General features: G+C 46.8%; 1 protein-coding gene across 1 annotated transcript in view; it reads right to left on the bottom strand.

The window, feature by feature from the left end:
- Positions 1–17,963: 17,963 nt before the first annotated feature.
- Positions 17,964–22,504, bottom strand: part of TNNT3 (troponin T3, fast skeletal type) — a 12,828-nt gene continuing 8,287 nt past the window's right edge. The window contains exons 7-13 of the mRNA XM_024749143.1: positions 22,083–22,199; positions 21,932–22,005; positions 21,649–21,766; positions 21,456–21,565; positions 21,275–21,365; positions 20,228–20,268; positions 17,964–18,162 (exon numbers count right to left, since the gene is read on the bottom strand). Coding sequence (XP_024604911.1) covers positions 18,108–18,162; positions 20,228–20,268; positions 21,275–21,365; positions 21,456–21,565; positions 21,649–21,766; positions 21,932–22,005; positions 22,083–22,199 — 606 coding nt within the window. The 3' untranslated portion in view covers positions 17,964–18,107. The remainder of the gene's footprint in view (positions 18,163–20,227; positions 20,269–21,274; positions 21,366–21,455; positions 21,566–21,648; positions 21,767–21,931; positions 22,006–22,082; positions 22,200–22,504) is intronic.

Raw genomic sequence — 22,504 nt, 5'->3', positions numbered from 1 at the left:
CAAGTTCCTCCTCTCCTTCTCCCTCTCTCTTTTTTCTGCTTGTGGATATCCGATTTGTTCCAGCGTGATTTATTGGAAATGCTATCACTTATGCACTGAATCGCCCCTGCACCTCTGGATGACCAGGTTGTCTATGAGTAAAGGAGTTTTTCTTCCTCCTCTTCAATCTGTATGACATTTCCCTGCCAGATTGCAAGAACCTCCAGTACAATGTTGGATGGACGTGGTCAGAGCAGACATCCTTGTCTTGTTCCTGATTTAAGTGAGAAAACATTCAGTCTTAGATGCCCCTTGTTGGCTGACGAAGTTTCCCTCTACTCCTAAGTTTGCTGAGAGTTTGGGCTTTGTTTTTTAATCAGGAATGAGTGTTGAATTTTGTCAAACGCTTTTTCTGCACCTGTGGAGGTGACTATATGGCTCTTCTTTTTTAGTGTGTTGATATGGTGAATTACTCTGATTAATCTTTAAATGTGGTACCAACCCTACATTCCCAGGATAAAACACACTTGGTCGTGATGTGTTATCCATATTATACATTGTTGAGTTCTATCTGCAAAATTTTGTATAGGACTTTTGTGTCTATGTTTATGAGGAATAGTGGTCCGTGGTTTTCTTTTCTTATATTATCTTTGGTTTGGGTATCAAGGTAATGCTGACCTCATAGAACGAGTCAATTTTTTGATAGGATTTGTATATAATCGCTATTAGTTTTTCTTTAACTGTTTGGTAAAATCCACCAGTGAAACCGTCTGGGCCTGGAGTTTTCTTTGTGAGAAGGTTTTCAACTACACTTTCGGTTCTTTACTAGATAAAGGGTTATCTATTTTTCTTTGAGTGGGCTTTGGTATTTTGCGTTTTTAAAGACACCTTCATCTAACCTGTCAAATTTATTGTCACAGAGTTTTCATAATATTCCTTTATTATTCCTTTAATAGCTGTACAATCCGTAGTGATGTCACCTCCCTCATTCCTGACATTGGTCATTTCAGTTCTATCTCTTTATCTGTCTCCTTTCCTGGTCCGATTGGTTCATGGGTTATCCATTTTTATCGATATCCTCAAAGAACAAAGTTTTGGTCTGATTTTCCTGTTTTTTCTGTTGTTCTTCTATTTCATCAGCTTCTACTTGATCTTTATTGTTTCCTCTCTCATGCTTACTTCAGGTTTAATTTGCATTTCTTTTTCGGTTTTTCTTAGGATGGGAGCTGAGGTCATTGATTTGAGAGCTTTCTTGTTGTCCAATATAGGCATTTCATGGTGGAAATTTCACCCTGAGTCCCGCTGTAGCAGTTTTGCATAAGTTCCCATGTGTTGTGTTTTTATTTTCATTCTGTTGAGAACGCTTCCTAATTTCCTTTTTGATTTTTCCTTGACTCAAGGGTTATTTGGAAGTGTGTTATTTAAATTCCAAATATTTGAGAATTTCCCAAGGATTTTTGTGTTATTGATTTAAAATTTAATTCCATTATGGTCAAAGAATATAATTTATGTAACTTGAATCCTTCTCAACTTATTAAGTCTTGTTTTATGGCCCAGAACATGGTCTGTATTGATAAACGTTCCATGTGCACTTGGAAAGAATGTGTATTTGAGTGGCTTGTTCTATAAATGTCAGTCAAGTTGGTTGGCAGTAATGCCCAAGTTGCCTACCTTCTTGCTGATTTTCTGCCTACTTGTCTAATTATTGAGAGAGGGATACTGAAATCTCTGACTGTGATTGTGGGTTTGTCTATTTCTCCTTTCAGTTATATCATGTTTGGCTTTATGTATATTTCAAAGGTCCGTAATTCCTTTTAGCCTGTGTGTGTCTTTATGCTTAAAGTGTGTTTCTTGTAGGCAGTACCTAGGAGGGCTCTGCCTTTTTAACCCAGTCTGACCATATCTGCCTCTTATTGGGGTGTTTAGACCATTTACATTTAACGTACTCACCCATAGGTGTGGGTGCATTATCTCTCACGCACGTTCTATTTGTCCCGTCTTTTTTTTTCTCCATCTTTCCTCTTCTTCTGTCTTCTTCTGCACAATCAAGAGTTTCATGTATTCCATTTTATCTTCTTTGTGGCTCTTTAGCTATAACTCTGGGCTGTTACTTTTTGGTGGGTTCTTTAGGGGTTTTAGTTTACAGTGTTAACTTTTCAGGGTTGGTTTTGATTGATTGATTTTTCTCCTCCTTATGGCTCACTGTTTCCTGCTTCTTTGCCTGTTTGATAATTTTTGATCAGATGCCAGACATTGTGAGGAGCTTTTCCCTTCGTTGGTACAGGCTATTTTTGTATTTCTACAAATATTCTGGAGCTTTGTTCTGGGGTGCAGTTAAGTTACCTGGTCGTGGTTTGATCCTTTCTGGTCTTGTTTTTCTGATTTGTAACAGGGCGTCTGGCACCGTGCCCCATTCAGGGTGAACTGTTCCCAGTACTGAGGCAGGACCTTTCTGAGTACCCGAGACCCCGGGAAGTGTCCATTTTCCTAGTCTGCTTGGTGGCAACAGACCCTATTCCTAGCCCTGCATGAGCAGTGTGCATTGGTCCCTCCAGTCCTCCCAGTGCTTCTCTTCTGAGCCTTGAATAATTTCCTCCCAGGCATGTGCTTATCTTTACTTGACTGGATACGTGAGTGGTCCCCTCTGCAGGGCTCCAGGGCTCCCTCCCTGTGCATGCTTTGCTTTCTGATAATCTGTCCTATGAACTTTTGTTGCTTTGGTCTCCCTAGACCCTCAGCTCTTTCTCATCAGCTCAGGGATTCTGTCTGGCTCCCCCTCAATTCCTCCTTCCTCTCTCGAGAAAGCAAGCTGAGCAATTATAAGCCTCAAGCTGATTATTTCTCGTCTCCTAGGGACCGCTGCTGTTCACGGCCTGATGTCTACTGTCTCGAAAAATACATTGTTTCATGAACTTTTATGGTTGTTGTTGTTGTTTTGTTTTGGGGGTTGTTTAAGGCAGGAGGATAAATCTGGTCCCTGTTTCTGCATCTTGCATCTTGCCAGAGCAAATGTCTGCCTTTTAATTTTGATGAACATTTTTTGGTACATAGAAACTCAAACATTTTAAGTAATGAAGTTTACTGAGCCTCTCCTTTTCTTCCATGACACTTTAATTGTTTGTAAGCTTAGAAAACTGTTCCCTAGCATGAAGGCAGGTAAATGTGCACGTACATTTCTCTCTAGTTTTATTGTAAACGTTTTTTTTTTTTTTTAACATACTGACCTCTCTAACTCTCCCGGCATGTAGTTTGGTATTTGCTTTGAGTGAAAATCTCATTGCCTTTTTCTCCTCCCCTATACATTTCTGATTTTCTCAACCTCCTGATTAAATACCCTGCCACCTTTGACGGAGTTAATCCCAGATCCTTACGTTTTCATGGTATCAAGATGATAAACATTGTAGAATTGAAATAACTTGTACAGCCTATAAAAGTGGACGATGTGGGGTTATGATTTATTGTCTATATTTGGGTCCATTTCTTAGTAGCTGTGTGACCTTGGGACTCTGCTTAACCCTCTCTGAACTTCAGTTTGCTCTTCTGGAAAATGCAAGGGATGAGAGCGTTTACCTCCTGGGGCCACTGTGAAGATTTCAGGAGACAAAGGCAAAGCAGTTCTGCCTGACTGCTAGTCTACAGGGAGCTCTCCACATGCGTCAGATATGTTGCCTTCACTTTTGAAATCTGCTCTTAATTTTCAAAATTTTCTTGGCTATTCCTGCCTATTTTTTCTTGTATATGAATTTTAGATTCATCTTGCCAACTACCTCCCCACCCCTGACTCACCCCTCACCCCCAAATAAATCCTATCAGAAGTTTGGTTGAAAATCTGGTGAACCCGTACATGAATTTGGGAAGATCTGATGTGTGTAAACTTCCTACCCAAGAACATGATGTGTTTTTTTCTTTCTTTCTTTTTCAAATTTCATGTTTATATTTCTCATTAAAGTTTGTCATTTTCTTCCTACAGACCCTGAACACTTCTGAAGAGGGTTTTTGCTAAGTATTTTTATGTTCTTTGTTTATTTTTTTCCCTTTTGTTTGAGAATGAAATCTTTAAAAATTCTACTTTATTTTCTAACTGGTGGTTTTGCTCGAAAATAATAAAAATATTGATTTAAAATATGTATCTTGCGTCTGGCTACTTTCCTGAATTCTCTCATTCATTCTGAAAGTTCTTCCGCTGACTCTCTTGGGGCTCCTAGGAATGTGGTATTTTGGTCTCCTCCTTTCCAGAAGTTGTACATCTTATTTCCGTTTAACATCTTTTGTATTGTCTTCAGTTTATAGACCAGGGCTGAACAGTAATGGTAAAAGCAGGCATCCTTCTTTGGTTCCTGTCTTGGGCTGCAAACGCCTCTGTGTCCCACCATCCAGGGTAGATAAAGGAAGTGCTTAGTTATAATTTTCTATAGTTTATTGAGCTTTTGTTTTGTTCTCAGAAATAAGGATTGACTTTCAGCAAAGGTCCTTCCCCCAATGTTTAACAATTGTGAACTATTTAAGACACACCAGAAACATAAATAAAAATAGGAAGAACCTGCATCTACCCCACCCACCACTTGGCTTAAGAAACACGACATGAGGACGGGTCCCAGGGCTCTGGGGGACCCCTCACAATAGAACCCCTCCCCCGCTGGAGGGGACCATTCATCTGCGATGTGTGCTCCTCACATCTAGGCGTATGTAACTTATTTCCATATATTGAACCTTGCTGTGGAAGTCCCATCAACCTGTGCTTTTCCTTTGGCGACTTTCTCACCACTCCCAGCGCTGTGTCTGGGAAACTTTGCCAGGGGATGCATGTGGCTGTAGGTCATTGTTTTAACCGTGTCGATTCCACACACAAATGTACCTCAACGTGCCTCTTCTTGGTGGAGGTTCAGAGCTGCTCTAATTTTCAGTAATTACTGACAGGGATCTGCACTCAGCAGAAACTGATGGGCCTCCCCAAGTTGCCCAGATGTGGCCCAATTGCTCTCCCAGCCCTCGACCCCGTGTGCCTTCTCCTGAGAAAAAGAGCACACTTCAGAGCCACCCTCGCAGACAGATTCCTCCCTCTCAGAGCTTTGCGAAGAAGACGCACACAGGAGGCCTCTGAGAACAAGTGTCCGTCCTGGACCACGCTGCAGGATCACAACACGGATACAGGGCCTCTGAGTGTCCGGTACACGATCCAAGCAATACATCCTACTTAGGTGTCCTGCCCCTTTATCTCTCTTCATCTGGAACAGGCCACCACTTGTTTTCTTTTTTTTTTTTGGCTTTTAGGGTCAGCGACAGCTTTGAAGAGTCTAGGCTAGGAACTTCCCTGGCAGTCCAGTGGTTAAGACTTCACCTTCCATTGCAGGGGGTATGGGTTCAATCCCTGGTCAAGGAGCTAAGATCTCACATGCCTTGCGGCCAAAAAACCAAAACATACAACAGAAGCAATATTGTAACAAATTCAATAAAGACTTAAAAAAAAAAAAAAAAAAGGATTCTAGGCCAGTTGTCTGGAAGAAGTTCCCACAGTCAGATTTGTTGGACAGTTTCTTGACGATTAGACCCAGGTTGAACTTTTGGGCCAGAATATGGCTTCAGCGGTGCTGGGTCCTCAGTGCTACTCACGGCCAGGTGCCTAGTGCCTGTTTGTCTCTCTGTTGGCGGTACTAAGATTGATCAGCAGGTTAAGGTGGGACCCACCAGTTTTCTCTGTTTTCATGGTACCCTTTTAGCTTGGGAAATAATGGAAGAAACGTGGGGAACTCATTCTGATTTAACTGGAATTTTATGCTAAATAAAACAGACTGTTGGTGACCTATCAGACATACATTATCATCTGTTTTAATCATTAGAGAAAAAGGTGCACGTGTTAAAATAAAAGATGAAAAATGCCTCTCTCCCTGGGGGTCAATGCTGGTGCCCCTTAGATAAGACTCCCTTCCCAGGGGCCAAGACTGTGCTGACTCGCTGTGTATGTGCCGATCTCTTGTTGTTTTTTGTTGTTGTTTTTTTTTTTCCTGAAACCTTGAAGGAATGTCTCCCTGACTTGCTTGACGGTCTTTGTTCTGACAAGATATAAACCTGTGCTGAAAACCCTACTTCTCTGGAGCAGTTTCTCAGAGACATCTGGGAAACGGGCTTCCAGGCTATAGTCCTCGGTTTGGCTCAAGTAAAATGCTTCTCTATCCCTATTATATAGATTGTTTACTGATTATTTCTGTTCTCATTGCTTGGTGGAGTTGGCAGGATGTTAGAAAAACCCACCGGAGGTCACCTGGAATCTACTTTGGACCAGTGCTCGGGACCAAGCACAGGCCCCTCGAACACCACCCCCCAGCCCCCTCCCCAGCTTCCCAGCACCCCTCCAGATGCTCCGGTGAGCTCTTCCTCACATCCGGATCTCCTTGTACTAGTTGATTGTCCACGACTTTTATTTTAGCTGTTATCTTAAGACGTGGAGTCTTAAGGGGGTACCAGTACGCTTCCTAGGTCAAAGGAACCTAGGGGGGGCATTTCTAGGCAGGAAAGGCCTAGGAGGGACTTTGGAGTGAACGGGGCTGGCTGACCATTTTTTAAAATGTGGCTTAAAATTAGAAAGATTTGTACTTTATAGTAAAATGAAACTTTTAAAAAGTGGGAGGAACTTCCCCGGTGGCGTAGTGGTTAAGAATCCACCTGCCAATGCAGGGGACACTGGTTCAAGCCCTGGTCTGGGAAGATCCCACATGCCACGGAGCAACTAAGCCCGCGTGCCACAACTACTGAGCCTGCACACCAAAACTACTGAAGCCTGCGCACCTAGAGTCCGTGCCCCGTAACAAGAGAAGCCACCGCAAGGAAGAGTAGCCCCCGCTCGCCGCAACTAGAGAAATCCCACGCGCAGCGACGGAGGCCCAACGCAGCCAAAAATAAATAAATGAAATAAATAAGTAAATATTTTTTAAAGTGAGAAATTGTGCTTCTAAAGCCTATCAGCTCCCAGATGGGCAGCTACCCACTGGAACCCCGGCTGGCTCCTATAACTGGTATGGATCCAGTACTTGCAAGTATGTATCTAGCCCTAAAATGGCCTGGATGGGACTCTTTTGACATTCCAAAGCTGATTTTTTTGCACATTCAGGTAAAGAAAGCTAGCTTGGTAAAACATCTTTTCAAAATTCAGACCCTGAGAGAACAAAAGTGCTCCTAGGAGAACGTTTGATGTTATGACCCTTATCATGTCCTTGAAACGCAAGCACAACACACATTGCCTGAGACAACAGCCTGGGCTCAATTAGTAGAAACGAAAACTGAAAAAAATAAAGGGGAAACTTTTAAAACTCAAGCAGGAAAACTATGAGATCTCTGTCTGTGTCTGTCTGGATGTATGTGCATCTCTGTGTATTTATAAATATGATCTGTCTCTACCTGTGGATAATATTATCAAAATTAATTTGTGAAAGAGCTCTATTTAGTTGACTTCCATGTAAGTGCTTACAAATCAACTATTTTTAAGTACAGCAAAAAACTAACTTAATTTTTAAAAAGGGAATCGTGATCTAGGATTAATCTTTAATAAATAAAAATAAGTTTAAATCGTTGGTTTGCTTAACACAGACATGTCTTTAGAGCCATCAACATTAAGTATAATACTTTTATTGTACCCAGGCTTACTACAAGGCAATCAGCTCATGGTACACATTTTTTTAATCTCAGTTACAGAATTTGTCAACAAGAAATCTAACTTGGTATGATGATATTTTCATAAGTAATGAAATAGAGATCAATGGGATAAATGTTTTTAGGTAAACTCTTCAAGAATAATTATGTTTTTATATACCATGGAATACTACTCAGCCATAAAAAAGAGTGAAATAATGCCATTTGCAGCAACATGGATGGACCTAGAGATTGTCATACTAAGTGAAGGAAGTCAGATAGAGAAAGACGAACACCCTATGATATCACTTATATGTGGAATCTAAAATATGACACAAATGAACTTATCTATAAAACAGAAACACTCACAGACATAGAGGACAGACTTGTGGTTGCCAAGGGGGAGGGGGTGTCGGAGGGATGGATTGGGAATTTGGGATTAGCAGATTATATACTATATATAGGATGGATAAACAACAAGGTCCTACTGCATAGCACAGGGAGCTATATTCAGTATCCTGTCATTAGCCACAATAGAAAAGAATATTAAAAAAAGAATGTCTATACGTGTATAACTGAGTCACTTTGTTGTACAGCAGAGAACGCAACAACACTGTAAATCAACTCTACTTCCATTTTTTTAATTGAAAAAAAAAGAATAATTATGTTTTATGGTATGTCTACTTAAAAACAGTTTCTCCACATTTTGGTATCTTGAAACTTTATGTTTGCTAAATTAAGTTAAATGACGGGAACTCATTGGATATCTAGATCCTTTCCAATTAAGGTAAAAATACTAAGACCTTAATTGCTAAGCAAGTCTAAGTTTACCTACTTTGTCTTCTTATTAGAGCAAACCTAAAGATGTTTGGGTTTATTGGTGACGTGTCTTGTACCACAATGAGGGAGGAAATAATGCTGTGAGAAAATGTATGTTTCTAGAGGTTAGAAAATATCTTCATAAGTTTGCCAATCAGGAAATGCTGATATGACAAACAGTTCAGAGCTGCTTGCTTCTCGGTTTTTGCTAGAGATTCAGGTTTTTTTAAGGGTTAAAAATTGTAGTATATATGTAATTAAAGAGACTTTAAAAAGGGAAACATTTCAGCAGACAATGAAAGTAAGAAGGAAAATAATAAGATGTATGTTTTCAGTAAAAAAAAAAAAAACAAAGTATGAAAAATGGAAATACATTTTGTTACAGGAAAAGGAAGTGAAGCATTTGAGAGAGATATGAAACTAATTAGACTTATCTGGTACATTAAGTTACATGGGAAGTGTTATCAAATAAAAGATAACATTGAGCCTTCTTTATGTTATGTCTATATAAATATATATTATGTGTTCCAGAAATTATATGAAATTCCTGGAAGTCTTATATGTCCTGACATAAAGTGTTAGCTGACATCAAAACTGAGCCTCACACTAAAGGCTGAGCCCGAGTATTAGGGAAATGCCCTTTCCTGCAAAGGGAACAACAGAATCTGTAAAGTTTATAGCACATGTAGATAAAGTCCATTGTGCTTCCACAAAATTAATCCCTCGGTGTCAGACTTTTCCCATCCTGCTGTCCTAGTAACATGGCAACAGTCTGCCCCTGAATCAGAGAAATTAAGATGGGTAAACAATGGCTGTAAATTAAATGAACAGCCAGGGCTGTGGGAAAAATTAAGATGGGTAAACAATGGCTGTAAATTAAATGAACAGCCAGGGCTGTGGGAAAAATTAAGATGGGTAAACAATGGCTGTAAATTAAATGAACAGCCAGGGCTGTGGGAAAAATTAAGATGGGTAAACAATGGCTGTAAATTAAATGAACAGTCAGGGATGTGGGAAACCCGAGAAGGCCACTTGGTTCTTCCCATCTCCCTGGCAAACCACATTTTTTATTTGATGGATCAAAGCCTTCCCTTGCTGCAAGGCTTATGCCCTCATGGTGACAAAGAAATGGTTAAAAAGTGTGTTTTCCACTTGAGATATACCTTCCACAATCTCCAATAATCAAGGCACCCACTTCACTGGGCAAATCACATGAGTCTTAACAAAAAAACCTCGCAAACTTCTTGGAATTATCACTGCCACTAACGTCCTCAATCATCAGGCAAGGTCACCCAAACTAATGGGAAACCTGGACTTAAACAGAACAAAAATAAACAACATGGCGTTGAATGAACCGATAAGTGTGATTTGAATTTTTATGACTTTTTGTCTGACATATTACCAGCTTTTAATCTTTGTTTTTCAGATGTAAGCGAACCTTTCCCCTTAGGCTTATTATGACTTATAACAATTTAGCACATTACACCTTTGTAAACAGAATCGAAGCATTTATCTTTTCTCTCTACCTGATCCTTCCAGAATTCGGAAACCCTTACATTCCCAGCAGCCTTTCCAGGTGAATCAGGAAGGCCACTTCCTGGCAGGTGCAGGAACCTCAAGATGCTTCCGACCTTGCGAAGGGAGGAATCCACCGAAGTCTCTAGGCGTTGCTGGCAGAATCTGATGGCAAGTCCTTGGCATAGCTTTCCTGGCCATGAGAGGACTTTTAAAAGTCCAGCTTGAGATTCTTTATGAATAGTTACAGCACAGCCAAATTTAAAAGAGCCTGTAACTCCAAAGAAGACATACTGATGCCCAACAGGCACATGAAAAGATGCTCAGCGTCGTTAATCGACAGAGAGATGCAAGTCAAACCCACAGTGAGATGTCACCTCACTCCCGCCACAATGGTTGTCATCAAAAAGACCACAAATAACAAATGTGGGCGAGGATGTGGAGAAAAGGGAACCTTCCTACACCGTTGGTGGGAATGTAAATTGGTGCAGCCGCTATGGAGAACAGTATGGAGGTTCCTCAAAAAACTAAAAATAGAACTACCATATGATCCAGCAATTCCACTTCTGGGCATATATCCAGAGAAAACAAAAACACTAATTTGAAAAGATACATGCACCCCAACGTTCATAGCAGCATTATTTACAAAAGCCACAACATGGGAACAACCCAAGTGCTCACCAACGGATGAATGGATAAAGAAGATGTGGTGCATATATATACAATGGACTATTACTCCGTTATATTACAGCCATAAAGAAATGAAATTCTGCCATTTGCAACACGTGGATGAACCTAGAGAACATTACGGTTAGCGAAATAAGTCAGGCAGAGAAAGACAAATATTGTAGGTTATCATTTATAATGTGGAAGGTAAACAATAAAACAAATGACTGTATATAACAAAGCAAAAACAGACTTAGGGAGCTAGAGAACAAACTAGTGGTTACCAGTGGGGAGAGAGGAGGGCGAGGGGCAAGATAGGGGCGTGGGATTAAGGAGTACAAAATACTACGTATAAAGTAGACGAGCGGCGAGGGTATACTGCTCAGCACAGGGAAATACAGCCCCTGTTTTGTAATAACTGTCAGTGGAGTATAATCTATAAAAATGCGGAATCACCGTTATATACCTGAAACTAATGTAATAGTGTAAATCAACTATACCTCAATAAAAGAGCCTGTACATTCGATTACACTAATTGAATTATTAAGAGGATATTCTAAGCTTGTTTCTGAAGCTGATTATAGTAAATTATCTTTGGGTGAAGATCAGATGCTCCATGTCCTGCACCCAGGAGACTGTGCAGACCGGAAAAGACATCGTTTAAAGGACCATCCCCAACCTAGATGGAAGGACCCTTATCCGGTGCTCTTAACTAGCTCATGCACAGTGAAACTGAAGGGAATTGGCGCTGGAATTCATATTTCCACTTTAAAAAGGCCTCTGCATCAGACTCGTCTATAGAGAGGACCGCTGACCTCAAAGTCACCTTCAAACAACCATCAAGACAGAACAGGAAGGCGATTACAACAGTGGGGACACAGCTGACCCAAGAATCCAGGCCAGGCCTGTACGACCCATCCTACTAGTTCAATTGAACTGTTATTCAAATGTTTGTCTCCCTATCAAAATAGAAAGTTACTGTTTTGACTATACCTTTTCCCCATTGTTTAGGATGGGAAAAAAAATCCTTTGGTCAAGTTGTCACAAAAGGTATAGCTACCAGCAGCAAACTAACCCATTGTTAGATCTGTCATCAAATTCCTCAGTCAATACAAGACTGATATAGGCTCCTCAGAATACCTGTCACTGACTTCTCAGACGTTCCTAATGTAACCACTCACCTACACCAAACCTAACCTTTCAGGTTCAAATTCTTCAACATACGAATGTGTCCGTCTCTTGTCTGGTACTACCCTCTGTCCTTAGAGACAAAGCACAGCTCATGCTAGGACACCCCCACCCCCACTCTGTCCCTTACTTAATTAACAAATGTCGTAAAGAGGAAAACACAAGTGAATTATGCCAGCAACTCCCTTATGTCAAATACCGTACAGATGGCTTTTGGAAAGAGTGCAAGAGAAATGACCCATGGTTTAATACCATGTTAACAAAACTTCCAATTAATGAGGCTATCAATGAGAGCTCTCTGGGAGGATCACTTTCACTCCCCCAGGTTTTGTCTTCATGTGTGATATTGGAACTGATCCACCTTCCCAAGGATGGGCACATAAATGACTTAACAGCTGGCACATAGATTTATGTTTATTGTGTCTTTAGGTTACCCCACTGTCAATACACAAGGAAATAAATGAACCTCCTTTCTCTCCCCATTACAGAGTCAACAGATCCATGTTAGCAGGATACCAAGAAACCTGGTGGCAGATTCTCTTAGAAAACCTAATTCCTAATGCAGGAATGTATGTAAACAGAGAGATGATCAGAAATCTATCAGCCACTCTTGGTCAAAGAGCTGAGGAGACTGCAAAAATCACTGAAGCACAACACGCGTCCCTAAACTCCTTAGTCCAAGTCGTATTAGATAACAGGGCTGCCTTAGATGTTCCGCTGGCTAAACAAGGAGGTATTTGCACTATTGCTCGCACTACTTGTTGTGTTTACCTCCGGAGAAGCTGAGACTTGTCTAGAAAGAATTTCCCAAAAGCCAAGTTGGTTACAAGATGTAAGAAGAACTGACGCTTTAAGTGAGCTGTTTAGTTGCTCTCTTCAGGCATTAGTCATTTTTTCACTCTGCTTTACAGATGGTTATTATTTTCACAACATGTATTTATCGCTCTTTTCCTAACTATCAACCTACTTGTGACATGTATGACTGCCTGCTTTAAGTCTACTGCTAAAAACACATGTACAATGTTTGTGTGGCCATCCAGCATAACTGATCAAATGTATAGCGTATAAATCGTCTCCCCATTAGCGTACTTCTGTGCTTGTTTACCGTGTCTGATTAGTTTCCCCCCAACGTGGATAACTAAATCTCTAAACACATATAAACAAACAGAGGAGGCCTAACACCAAAGGGCATGATGGACCCAGGGCGGATAGCAACCACCCTGGCATCAAGGGACAGATATGTTGATCGTCAATGCTTTCTATTGAGACTTTATGATCAAAGGGGAGAAATGATGAAAGAAATTTTCACATATCCAGGTTTGGGGAAATCATTCTGGCTTATACATGATTTAACTTGGATTTTATGCTAAGAAAAACAGCCTAGCACACATGCATCGTACGTCTGCTTTAATCATTAAAGGAAAGAGCGTATAGACCAGAAGTAAAGAATGTCCACGTTCAAAATAAAGATAAATGCCTCCCTCCCTGGGATGCCAATGCTAGCCCTCCTTTGATGATAAGACTCCCTTCCCAGGCGCCCAGGCCATGCTGACTCACTGTGTACGTGCTGATCTGTTTTTTCTCGAAAACTTGAAGGAATGTACCCCTGACTTGTTTGATGTTCTTTGTTCCAAAAAGACATAAAACCGTGCTGAAAACCCGTGCTTCTTGGGAGCAGCCCCTCAGCGTTATCTGAGAGGCTATCTTCTGGGCTATAGTCCTCAGTTTGGCTCACATAAAATTCTTTTCTATTCCTATTGTAGACTGTTTGAGTATTTCTGTCAACATAAGTCATCAGAGGGGTGTTACTTGGAGACTGAATAATTCTGTACTCCACTAATTTTTCATCCAGTCATGTCAGTGATGACCCTTGCCTCAGTCAAGCATCACATTAATGAAGATTTTCTCGTTCTATCCCTCCTTCTGCATTTATTAGCTGCATTCTTTCCTTCCCCTCACTGACATCTGTGTCCTGTTCACCTAGTTGGTCTGCACTGGCAACAGTGGTAGTTTACATTTGATTTCTCATTTGCTGCGATCTCTCACGTTCTCTTTTCTGTGAGCTGATTACTCCCAACTTGGCCCATTTTTCTACACAATTGCTTGCCTTTCTAATGGTATCCTAAAATTCCTCATACGTCCATCCTCCGGGTCTGAGGGGGATTGGTCCCAGGACTCCACAGATACCAAAATCCAGGGATGGTTAAGTCCCTTATATAAAACAGTGATGTCTTGCAACCTAAGCACATCCTCCTGTGTACTTCAAACCATCTCTACATTATCTATAATATCTAATACAATATAAATGCTGTGTAACTAGTTGTAAATACGACATAAATAGTTGCTGGCATGTGACAGATGCTAGTTTTGCTTTTGAGAACCTCCTGGAATTTTCCTTTCTGAGCACTTTCAGTCCGAGGTTGGTTGAATCCATGGATGCATAGGGCCTACAGTATACATTGAATACTAATTCTTCATCACTGACGTGTGTTACAAATATCTCCTCCCAAGAGATGCCTTGCATTTTCACTCATGGTGTCTTCCGATGCAGAGAAGTTTGTTTTTTAAACTTTATTCTTGTTGAATTTATCAATCTTTTGTTTTATGATTTGGGGGGTTTATGCCTCATTTAAGAAATTTTCCCTGGTAGGAGAGCTTTCTGATTACTCTCCTATAGTTTTTTCTTAAAATTTTGAATGTTTTCTTTTTCAGACTTAGGTCTTTCAATGACCAGGAATGGATTTTTGGTGGATGGTATGAAGGAGGACAGCACTTATTTTATTTTGTTCTCAGTGGATATGCAGCTGTTTCAGCTGTAAAAGAATGTTGCCCACCACCCAGTTCCACCTACAACACACCCTGAAAGGAATTCAAGGCAAAGATCAGGAATGAGACACTCTGTGCTCTGGGAAAACAGGCAGAACAGGCCCTCAGGTAGTTTGATATTTTCAGGAGAAAATTTATGAACCCAGCTTCTTGCATCTTCTCATGCTTAGAAAAACACTAAAATCATTAACTGAGATACCTGTTCCTTGTGACCAGCAGCAACCTTCTACCAAGATGTGCTCTTAATGGTACGTACCCCTTTACCAAAATCACAGGTATACTGATTGCCCTCTCCTACATCTTTGGAACAGTTCCTCAGAGCTACTGCGATGCTGTTTCCCAGGCTATAGTCTTTAGTAAGACCCCAGATGAAACTGAAACTCACAGCTCTCCCATTGTAGGTTTTTATTTCAGTCAACATATCCCATCCTTTCCCCCATTATTCCTGGCACCATGTCTGCCCCCCTCCCCATCAAGTTCCCCTGTGTGGGAGGCTTCACTCTCTTTTCTGTGTCCATCTGGGAGCAGACATTCCAGCAGCTTAGGGAACCCAGCTTCACATGGGAGGGTGGCTGGTAGGTCAGATTCCCCAACCCCAGTCTTCTGATACTCAGACCCCATTTCCTTCCACAGGAATTTTAGAGTCAGTGTCAATTTACATGGGAATCCATATTGGAATGTGGGTGAGTTGCCCTGAATTCACAGATTAATTTAGGGAGAGCAAACATTTTAAAGATCTTGTGGAACATGGTGACACGTCCAGTGACGTAGCTCTTCTGTAATACTTTTCAATAAAGGGATTTTATTATCACTCTAATTATCTTTCACGTCTTTTGTTAGATTTGTTCTTATCCTGTTTTTTTACGTTTCTCTTGTAAATGGCATCTTTGAACCTCGCCTCCTACCTTTCCATTTTTCTCTCCTGTGCTCACATGCACACATCCTCACTCTTCTTAATTCTGAAAACTTAGAATTGCAGATTTTCCTGGGTTTCCTTATAGACAGTTATTTGATTGTGAATAATGGTAGTTTCTTTTAAGGGACTAGTAGGCAAGAAAACCTTCTAAAACCTTTTACTATTAAGATGACTTGCTGTAGGATTGTGGAAGATGTCTTCCTCAGGTTGTGGAAACTGCCTTTTATTCCTAATTGACTAAGAATTCGTAAACTGTGTTCTCTGTCATCCGATTTTTTCCCCCAGCCTTTAAACTCTTTATGTGTCGTAAATCGTCATATCACTCAGTTTTACAATATAAAACTCTTTTTGCACTAGAGAGGACCCCCTCGGTCATGATGTAATTTTCAAAATCTTAGTATCTTTTGGTGGGGAGTTGTTTAATTGTCGGTTCAGCATCTTTAAGACGAAGTCAGTGTATTCGAGTTTCATGCTTCAATGCGGTAAAGTCTGTCTCCCCCGGAAACTGGCCATCTTATCTAGGTTTCATATATACGGCCATAGGGTTGTCTATGCTCCGCTCTTACTGCTGATTTAGTCTCTGCCACCTTTGTCACAGGCTCTCTCTTCATTTCAACGTGCTTTATGTCTTCTCCCCTTCCTACCTGATTTTCATGCCAGATGTTGGACTGTTTTGTCAGTCCTTTCGAAGAGCCAATTTTTTTCTCTGTTGACCTTCCCTGCCAATCTTGTTCCTTTATTTTACTGTCTCCTTCTCTTCTCCTTACCCATTTCCATGCTTCTCTTACTGTTTTAGTTTTTTGTTCCTTTTCTAACTTCTTGAATGTGATGTGTAACTTATTAAAAATATGGGTCTCCCCCAACCCCAACCTTCAGGCCCTGACATTTCCCTGTAGGTCTGGGGTCAGCAGCACCAAGTCCTGCTCTGGTCCCACATTATTGCTCAGCTCCAAGGTGCTTCCCAAGTCCCATCCCAATTTCCTCTGTGATTCCCCATCTATTCAGTGTGTTTTTGCATTTCTAAACGTCCGCCAATAAGCTACTTGGTTCTGACTGGGTTGCAGATCGTTGGCTGGGACATTCCCATTAGAGCCTGAGACTTGCTCTGAATCCTCCTCTATAATCTGCTTCTGAAATGTTTCACACGCCGCTCTAGATTGGAGGAACCGTGGTCCATCAACCTCCATCAGTCGAGCCTAACTGTTCTCTTTGAACCTCACGTGCCTGCCCCCTCAACTTAGAGCCTCCTGACCTCTCTGTGACTATGAGATGTGCTTGAAAATCTCCCACTCCAATCCCGGACTTGTTCATTCCCTGGGTTTCCGCCATGTGTGACTCAGCGCACATTGCTCTGAATCTGTACAATCTCGGTGAGCTGAATCTGCTTCTCGCATATGCTGACCACCTCTCCCCAGGGCAGCTTTAGTCCCGTTAGTTCTGTGCGAGTGGAGGGACAGTGCTAGGGGGTCAATGGACCCCACCATTTACTACATGAAGGTGTTCATCTTCGAATCACTGCAGGAAAGCACAGTGGCTGTGCTCAGAGCATTTGCCCCGACTGCAAAGAGCCCTGTCATGGGGGTGGGGAGGGGCGCAGTCCACGCATATTTATGGACGTATATGCGGGGGAGGGTACATGAGGGGGCATGGATGTGTGCGTTGGGTTGTGTGCCATGTGCGTGCATGTGCCATCTGGGCGGGCGACCTCGTTGTCGGGATCCCAGCCCCCATGGCAGGCTGATCGGAGATGCTCCCTACTTTCCACCACTCTGCAGAGCCTTCCCAGGGGGCGGTTCCAGACTCCGGAAGCTTCCTCTGTGGATACTTGGCTGTGCAAGCTCCTATGTCTTGATCCAATTTTTGTGATTTATATTTTCCGTAATTCTATTTGGTCAGGACTTTCAGACTTATTACACAGCGAGTACTGTATTCTCAGATAATACAGAAAGAACGGTCTGTGTTTGCTGTGTCTGCTCCCTGAAATGTGCTTTTCCACTCCTTTCCTGGGGCTGTGTGCACCTCTCGTGCTCTGGACTCTCCTTCTGCCCCATCTCTGGGGGACGTTTGTGAAGTGTCCCACTGTGCCCTGGGCCTGCCTCCCAGACCCCCTGCAAAAGCCAAGCTCTATGCCCCAAACCAGCTTCAGAGCCGACCTGGGGGGCTGGGCGCTGGGGTGGAGAACTGAGCGGTGTGTGGGCTCTCGGAGTGGAGACAGAAGGTTCTAGGGGTGAAAACCCGTTGACAGAAGTGGAAGCCACTGGCAGAGCCGGTGGGCGTCCGGGGCATAGCGCTCAGGGCACAGTAGAGCCATGGCCCCGCGGTCTCCTGAGCTGACCCCTAAGATGAGTGCCCAGGGTCCTGCGGGCCCCCTAGCTGCAGAATGGCCACCGCCCCCCCAGGGCCCCATGCATGAGCCAGGGCACACCTGTCCGAGGGGAGTCTGCTAGCTTTATTTACAGACCCCAGAGGTTGGCAGCAGCGAGGACAGAGACACAGGAGGTGCCCAGGAGCTGGAGGCCTCCATGTGGGCCCCACAGGCTGAGGGTCTCTGCCTCTGGGAACTTCTTCGGCTGCTTTACTTCCAGCGCCCGCCGACTTTGCCCTTGGCCGTGGTCCCGGCCTTCTTGCTGCTACAAATGGGAAGCAAGGTGGTCTTGAGCATGAGGGTATCCGGGACCCTGGCCAACCCCTCCCCTGGCCCCTGGCAGACCCCAGACCCTGGCAGCTCTGTCCGGTCCGACTCCGGAAGCCCCAGCGCATCCCCCAGCTCCAATCCAGCAGCAGTGACTCACCTGTACCTGCCCAGCCAGGCTTGGGCGGCTTTGTGCAGAGGGAGTCAGTGAGGCTAAGTGGGGGCTGGCGAGAGCCTGGTCCCCCGCCCCCTCCCTCCCTTCCCCACCCGAGGGGCTCGAGACACAGGCGGCAGGAAGACTCTGGGGCCCTACGTCAAGCAGACCCAAGCCCGCGTGGGAAGCTGCCACCTTCCCAGTTACTCTGTCCTGAAAAGAGTCTCTGCCCCCTGAGTCACAGCCTCCTGGGGCAGTGGGCTATTCTGGTCCTACACTCCAGGCCAGCAGTCCCAGCCTGATGGACTCGGCAGCAGGGAGGGTCTTGTTCCAGAATCAGCCACTGGTTAGAACTGGACCCTGGGGTCGGGAGGTCCCCCCCCAAGGGACGGTGGTCCTCAGGAGCCGGCTCCATCTGGCTGAGCCCTCTGCACGCCAGTGAGCCAGGAGCGAGCTGGGGGCCGCATCAGGATGGGCTGGTGATCAGAGCTCTTTTCTGGACAACTTCGGGCTGGAATGGGCCCTGCAGCTCCCAAGGCTTCAGGAGAAGGCCGGGCGCTGGGGCTGTGCCCACAGCCTGAGAACCCTCCCAGCCATGCACACGCACGCACACACATGTGCTCATGCACATACCTGGCCAAACGGCCCCCTCTCGAAGGGACCCGCAAACACCCCTGCCCTGCACAGACGCAGGGAGGAGGGAGCGTCTCCTTCACCAGCCCCACTGCCCACCTTGGGGCGTGCCCCATCTCGGCCACCAGGCTCCGGGACAAGATCCCTCTCCGGGCCTTACCCAGCAGTTATTGTAAAGGGTCCCATGGACCCCGAGGGTTCACCGTCCTGAGGAACCAGTGATTTCACCCAGGGCCACGGAGGAGCTGGTGACAAAGCCCAGGCCCCCTGATTCCTGGTCCCAGGTCACCTTTGAAGTGACACGCTGCTGGCACGTCCAGGAGCCCAGTCTGGCTTCACCAGGCCACTCTGAAGGCTGCCCAGGGGGCTCCTGCCAGCCCTCCCCCAAGCTGCCATCCTTCTGGGCTCTGGGGTTAGGGCTGAGAGGAGGCTCTGGGTCCAGGGGTGCAGGGTCTCGACATGCTGGCCCAGGTGGCCATCTGGCTAGTCCTGTTACTACCCTGCTGAAGGCCGGCTGCCACCGACACAGGCTGAAATAGCCAGGGCCCTGGCGCGCCCGTGGCAGCTGACCCGTGCGGCCGTGTGTCCCGTGCAGAGCAAGGGACAGGCAGAGCTACTCACTGCTTCTGGGCCTGGTCGATGCGGCTCCTGAGGTTGGTAATCTGCAAACAACACAGGCGACTTACCTGCCGCGTCCAAGCAGGGCCAGGCCGGGGAGTGGCCTCCTGCCCCGTGGGCCCCTTGGCGGCCCTGGCAGGTCTTGGCACTCTTACTGCGTCCCGGCTCCTTTGGTTGGAGGACCCTTGGGCTTGTGCCTCCGACCTACTCTTGATGGCCCGAGCTGGAGACCTGGGCTATGACACACAACAGCCCAGGAGCTGCCACTTACCTTCCAGACTCTGCGGGATGTGGGGCAGGGGGCACGGGGCGGAGGTGAGGCTTGCAAACAGAGCCCCTACCTGGTGGGCCCGAGCTCAGAGCCCTGCGGCCTCTCAGTCCTCCGCCCAGCTGCTCTCTCCTGCCGACTGCCCGGGGCGGGGAGGCTGGGGGAAGGCAAGGCCTGGCCCCCGCTGCCAGCCAAGACGGCAGGTCAGCCTCAGCAGCCCCCAGGTGGCAGGCAGGGGGGAGGAGGAAGGCGGGAGGAGAAGAGGAAGGCCTCCGGGGTCTCCGTGCCTCCTGCCGCCGACACCTGCAACGACCCAGGTTTTCGCCATGCGAGAGGCCCACCGTGCATGAACACTCAGAGCCTGGCCCAGGGTGGACTCCGGCTACTTACAACTTGGCCAGCATCTCCACTCTGGCCCGGACGTTCATGATCTAGAAAGACCGAGACGGTTAGGGGGCTGGGTGGGTAGTTGAGGCTTCGGCACCCACCGTGCGCTGGGCTATTCTGGGCCAGGGCTCGTGTGGTTCTTTTAGCGCCCGGGGACCCATCGTGGGCCATGCACAGTCTGTCAGGCCCTGGCTCAGCCTCCTGGACAGGAGTAGGGCCGCTCTGGGCTCTCTCTGAAGCCCATTTCTGAGGCCGGCCCTCCCAGGGGAGTATCAGCAGAGAGCCGTGATGCCCCCACGCCTGGTCCTGCCTGCGGGCCGGCAGCGATACACATGCCCCTGGGGGTGGCCAGGGATGGGCGTGGTCCTGCTCCAGTTAGAGGTGGGGAAATCGAGGCTCAGGAAGACCAGGCAACTCGCCCAAGGGCACCGGGATCCTGAGAAGGAGGCAGGACTTGCCTGTCTGTCAGTACTGGTCTCCCACACCCTCCATCTCAGGGGCCAGTAGAGGAAGCTGGGAGAGGTGCCCTGAGAGTGGAAGGTCCTCTCCCCGGGACCCTGGAGGCCAGAAGGGTCTGTGCTTCACGCAGCGGGTCCTTCCCCAGGACTGGTGCCCCCAGCCCCACCCCCAGGCCCAGACTCCGAGGGACGGTGTCCACCCAGGGCTGCCATCCTGAGTCGTGAGCCCCTCTCAGGCAACTCCTGGCGCCCAACCCCTGGGGGAGGGGCACTGTCCCAGCCCCCTCCCCAGCTCTGAGCTTGGGGGCCTGGGAGGGGACTGGGGAGGACCCCCACCACAGAGGAGCTCGGTGCCAACCTGGTGGGCTTGGGACACTGCTGGCTTTCCACGGTCTCCCCCCAGCCCCCCGAGGGCACTCTGCCCCAATGCTCCCTCTCGCCAGCCCTGGGAGCCAGAATGATGTGGGGAGACTGGCCTGGAAGACACCCAGGCAGGGTCCCCCGCAGGACAGGGGCCTCGTCGGGGTCCGAGGGGACTTCGGGGTGTCCAGGGGTGCCCGCTGGCAGATGCGGGCAGAGGTGCTTCACTCACTTCGTATTTCTGGCGCTTCAGCTTCTCCGCGTACTCAAACTTGTTGGTCTCCAGCTGGTACAGGGTTTCCCAGAGCTCCTTGGCCTTGTCCCTGGGGAGGGAGCGGCAGAGAGGGAGGGTTGGCAGGTCAGCCCCGGGAGGCTGGGGCCGGGCCCCCCCACACCCCGAGGGGCATCCTCACGTGAGCTTCTCCTCGCTGAGGTGGTCGATGTTGAGGGGCTTCCGCCGCTCGGCCAGGACTTTCTTCTTCATCTCCCGGGCCGTCTGCTTCTTGCCTCTCTTCTGGTCAGCCTGAGGGGACACGACAGTGGGGACGTGGCACGGCCGGCCTGAGGGCGTGGCGGGGACCCCCGGGCCACAGGCCCCGTGCTCACCTTGGCCAGGTAGCTGCTGTAGTTGACGCCCATGGAGGACAGGGCCTTCTTCTTCTTCAGGTCGTCCTCGGCCTTCCTCTTGGCGTCCTCTTCCTCCCGCCGGGCTTTCTCCTCCTGCGGAGACCCCACCCCGAGACTTCAGGGCAGGCATCGAGGACTGCCTGGGCTTGGAACCTTCTGGAAGGTCCAGGTCCTGGTCGGGTCAGCCCTCTCGCGGGGGTCCTGCGGGGCGTAGGGACCTTAGCCACCGGCCCGGGTCCTTGGCCAGTGTCAAGGGGAATCCAGCCTGTTCTGACGCTCCCTCTCCTTCTCGGCCCGGATCCTCTGCTGTTCAGCTCTCTCCGCACGGCGCTTCTCCTGCAGCCGGACGAGGGCCGGGTCACTGTGGCCTGGCCACCCCGGGCCCGCGCCCGCCCACGGCTGCCGGCACTCACGATTCTCTCCTTGAGCGCGACCAGCTCCTCTTCCTCCTTCTTCCGGGCCTCGAAGTGGCTGTCGATGAGAGCCTGCAACTCCATGAGGTCTTTGTTCTGCCGCTTCTTCTGGATGTCCTGTGTGGAACAGGCCCGTCACCCCCAGCCCTTCTCCGGAACTCCGGGCTCCCTGGCCCTCCTGGGGGCCGGCGGCTGCCTGCTCCCTTAGCCACAGGGTAGGAGCGGTGCCCTCCCCGTGGTGAGTCCAGGCCGGGCGCGGCCCTGAGGTCAGTCAGCGCCCCCCAGGACGGACTGGCCCTGACATGGCCCCGTTGTCGTGCCCAGAGGTGCCCTGCGTGGATCGGGCAGAGAGGAAATTGGGGAGTGAGGTAGTCTGTTGGATACAAAAATGGATGGGTGGGTGAATGGATGGGTGAGTGGAC

The sequence above is a fragment of the Neophocaena asiaeorientalis genome, unplaced genomic scaffold (assembly GCF_003031525.2).
Source record: "Neophocaena asiaeorientalis asiaeorientalis breed wild unplaced genomic scaffold, Neophocaena_asiaeorientalis_V1.1 scaffold43, whole genome shotgun sequence".
Classification (NCBI taxonomy): Eukaryota; Metazoa; Chordata; class Mammalia; order Artiodactyla; family Phocoenidae; genus Neophocaena; species Neophocaena asiaeorientalis.
The sequence above is the reverse complement of the archived record's forward strand: the minus strand, read 5'-3'. Positions and strand labels throughout refer to the sequence as shown.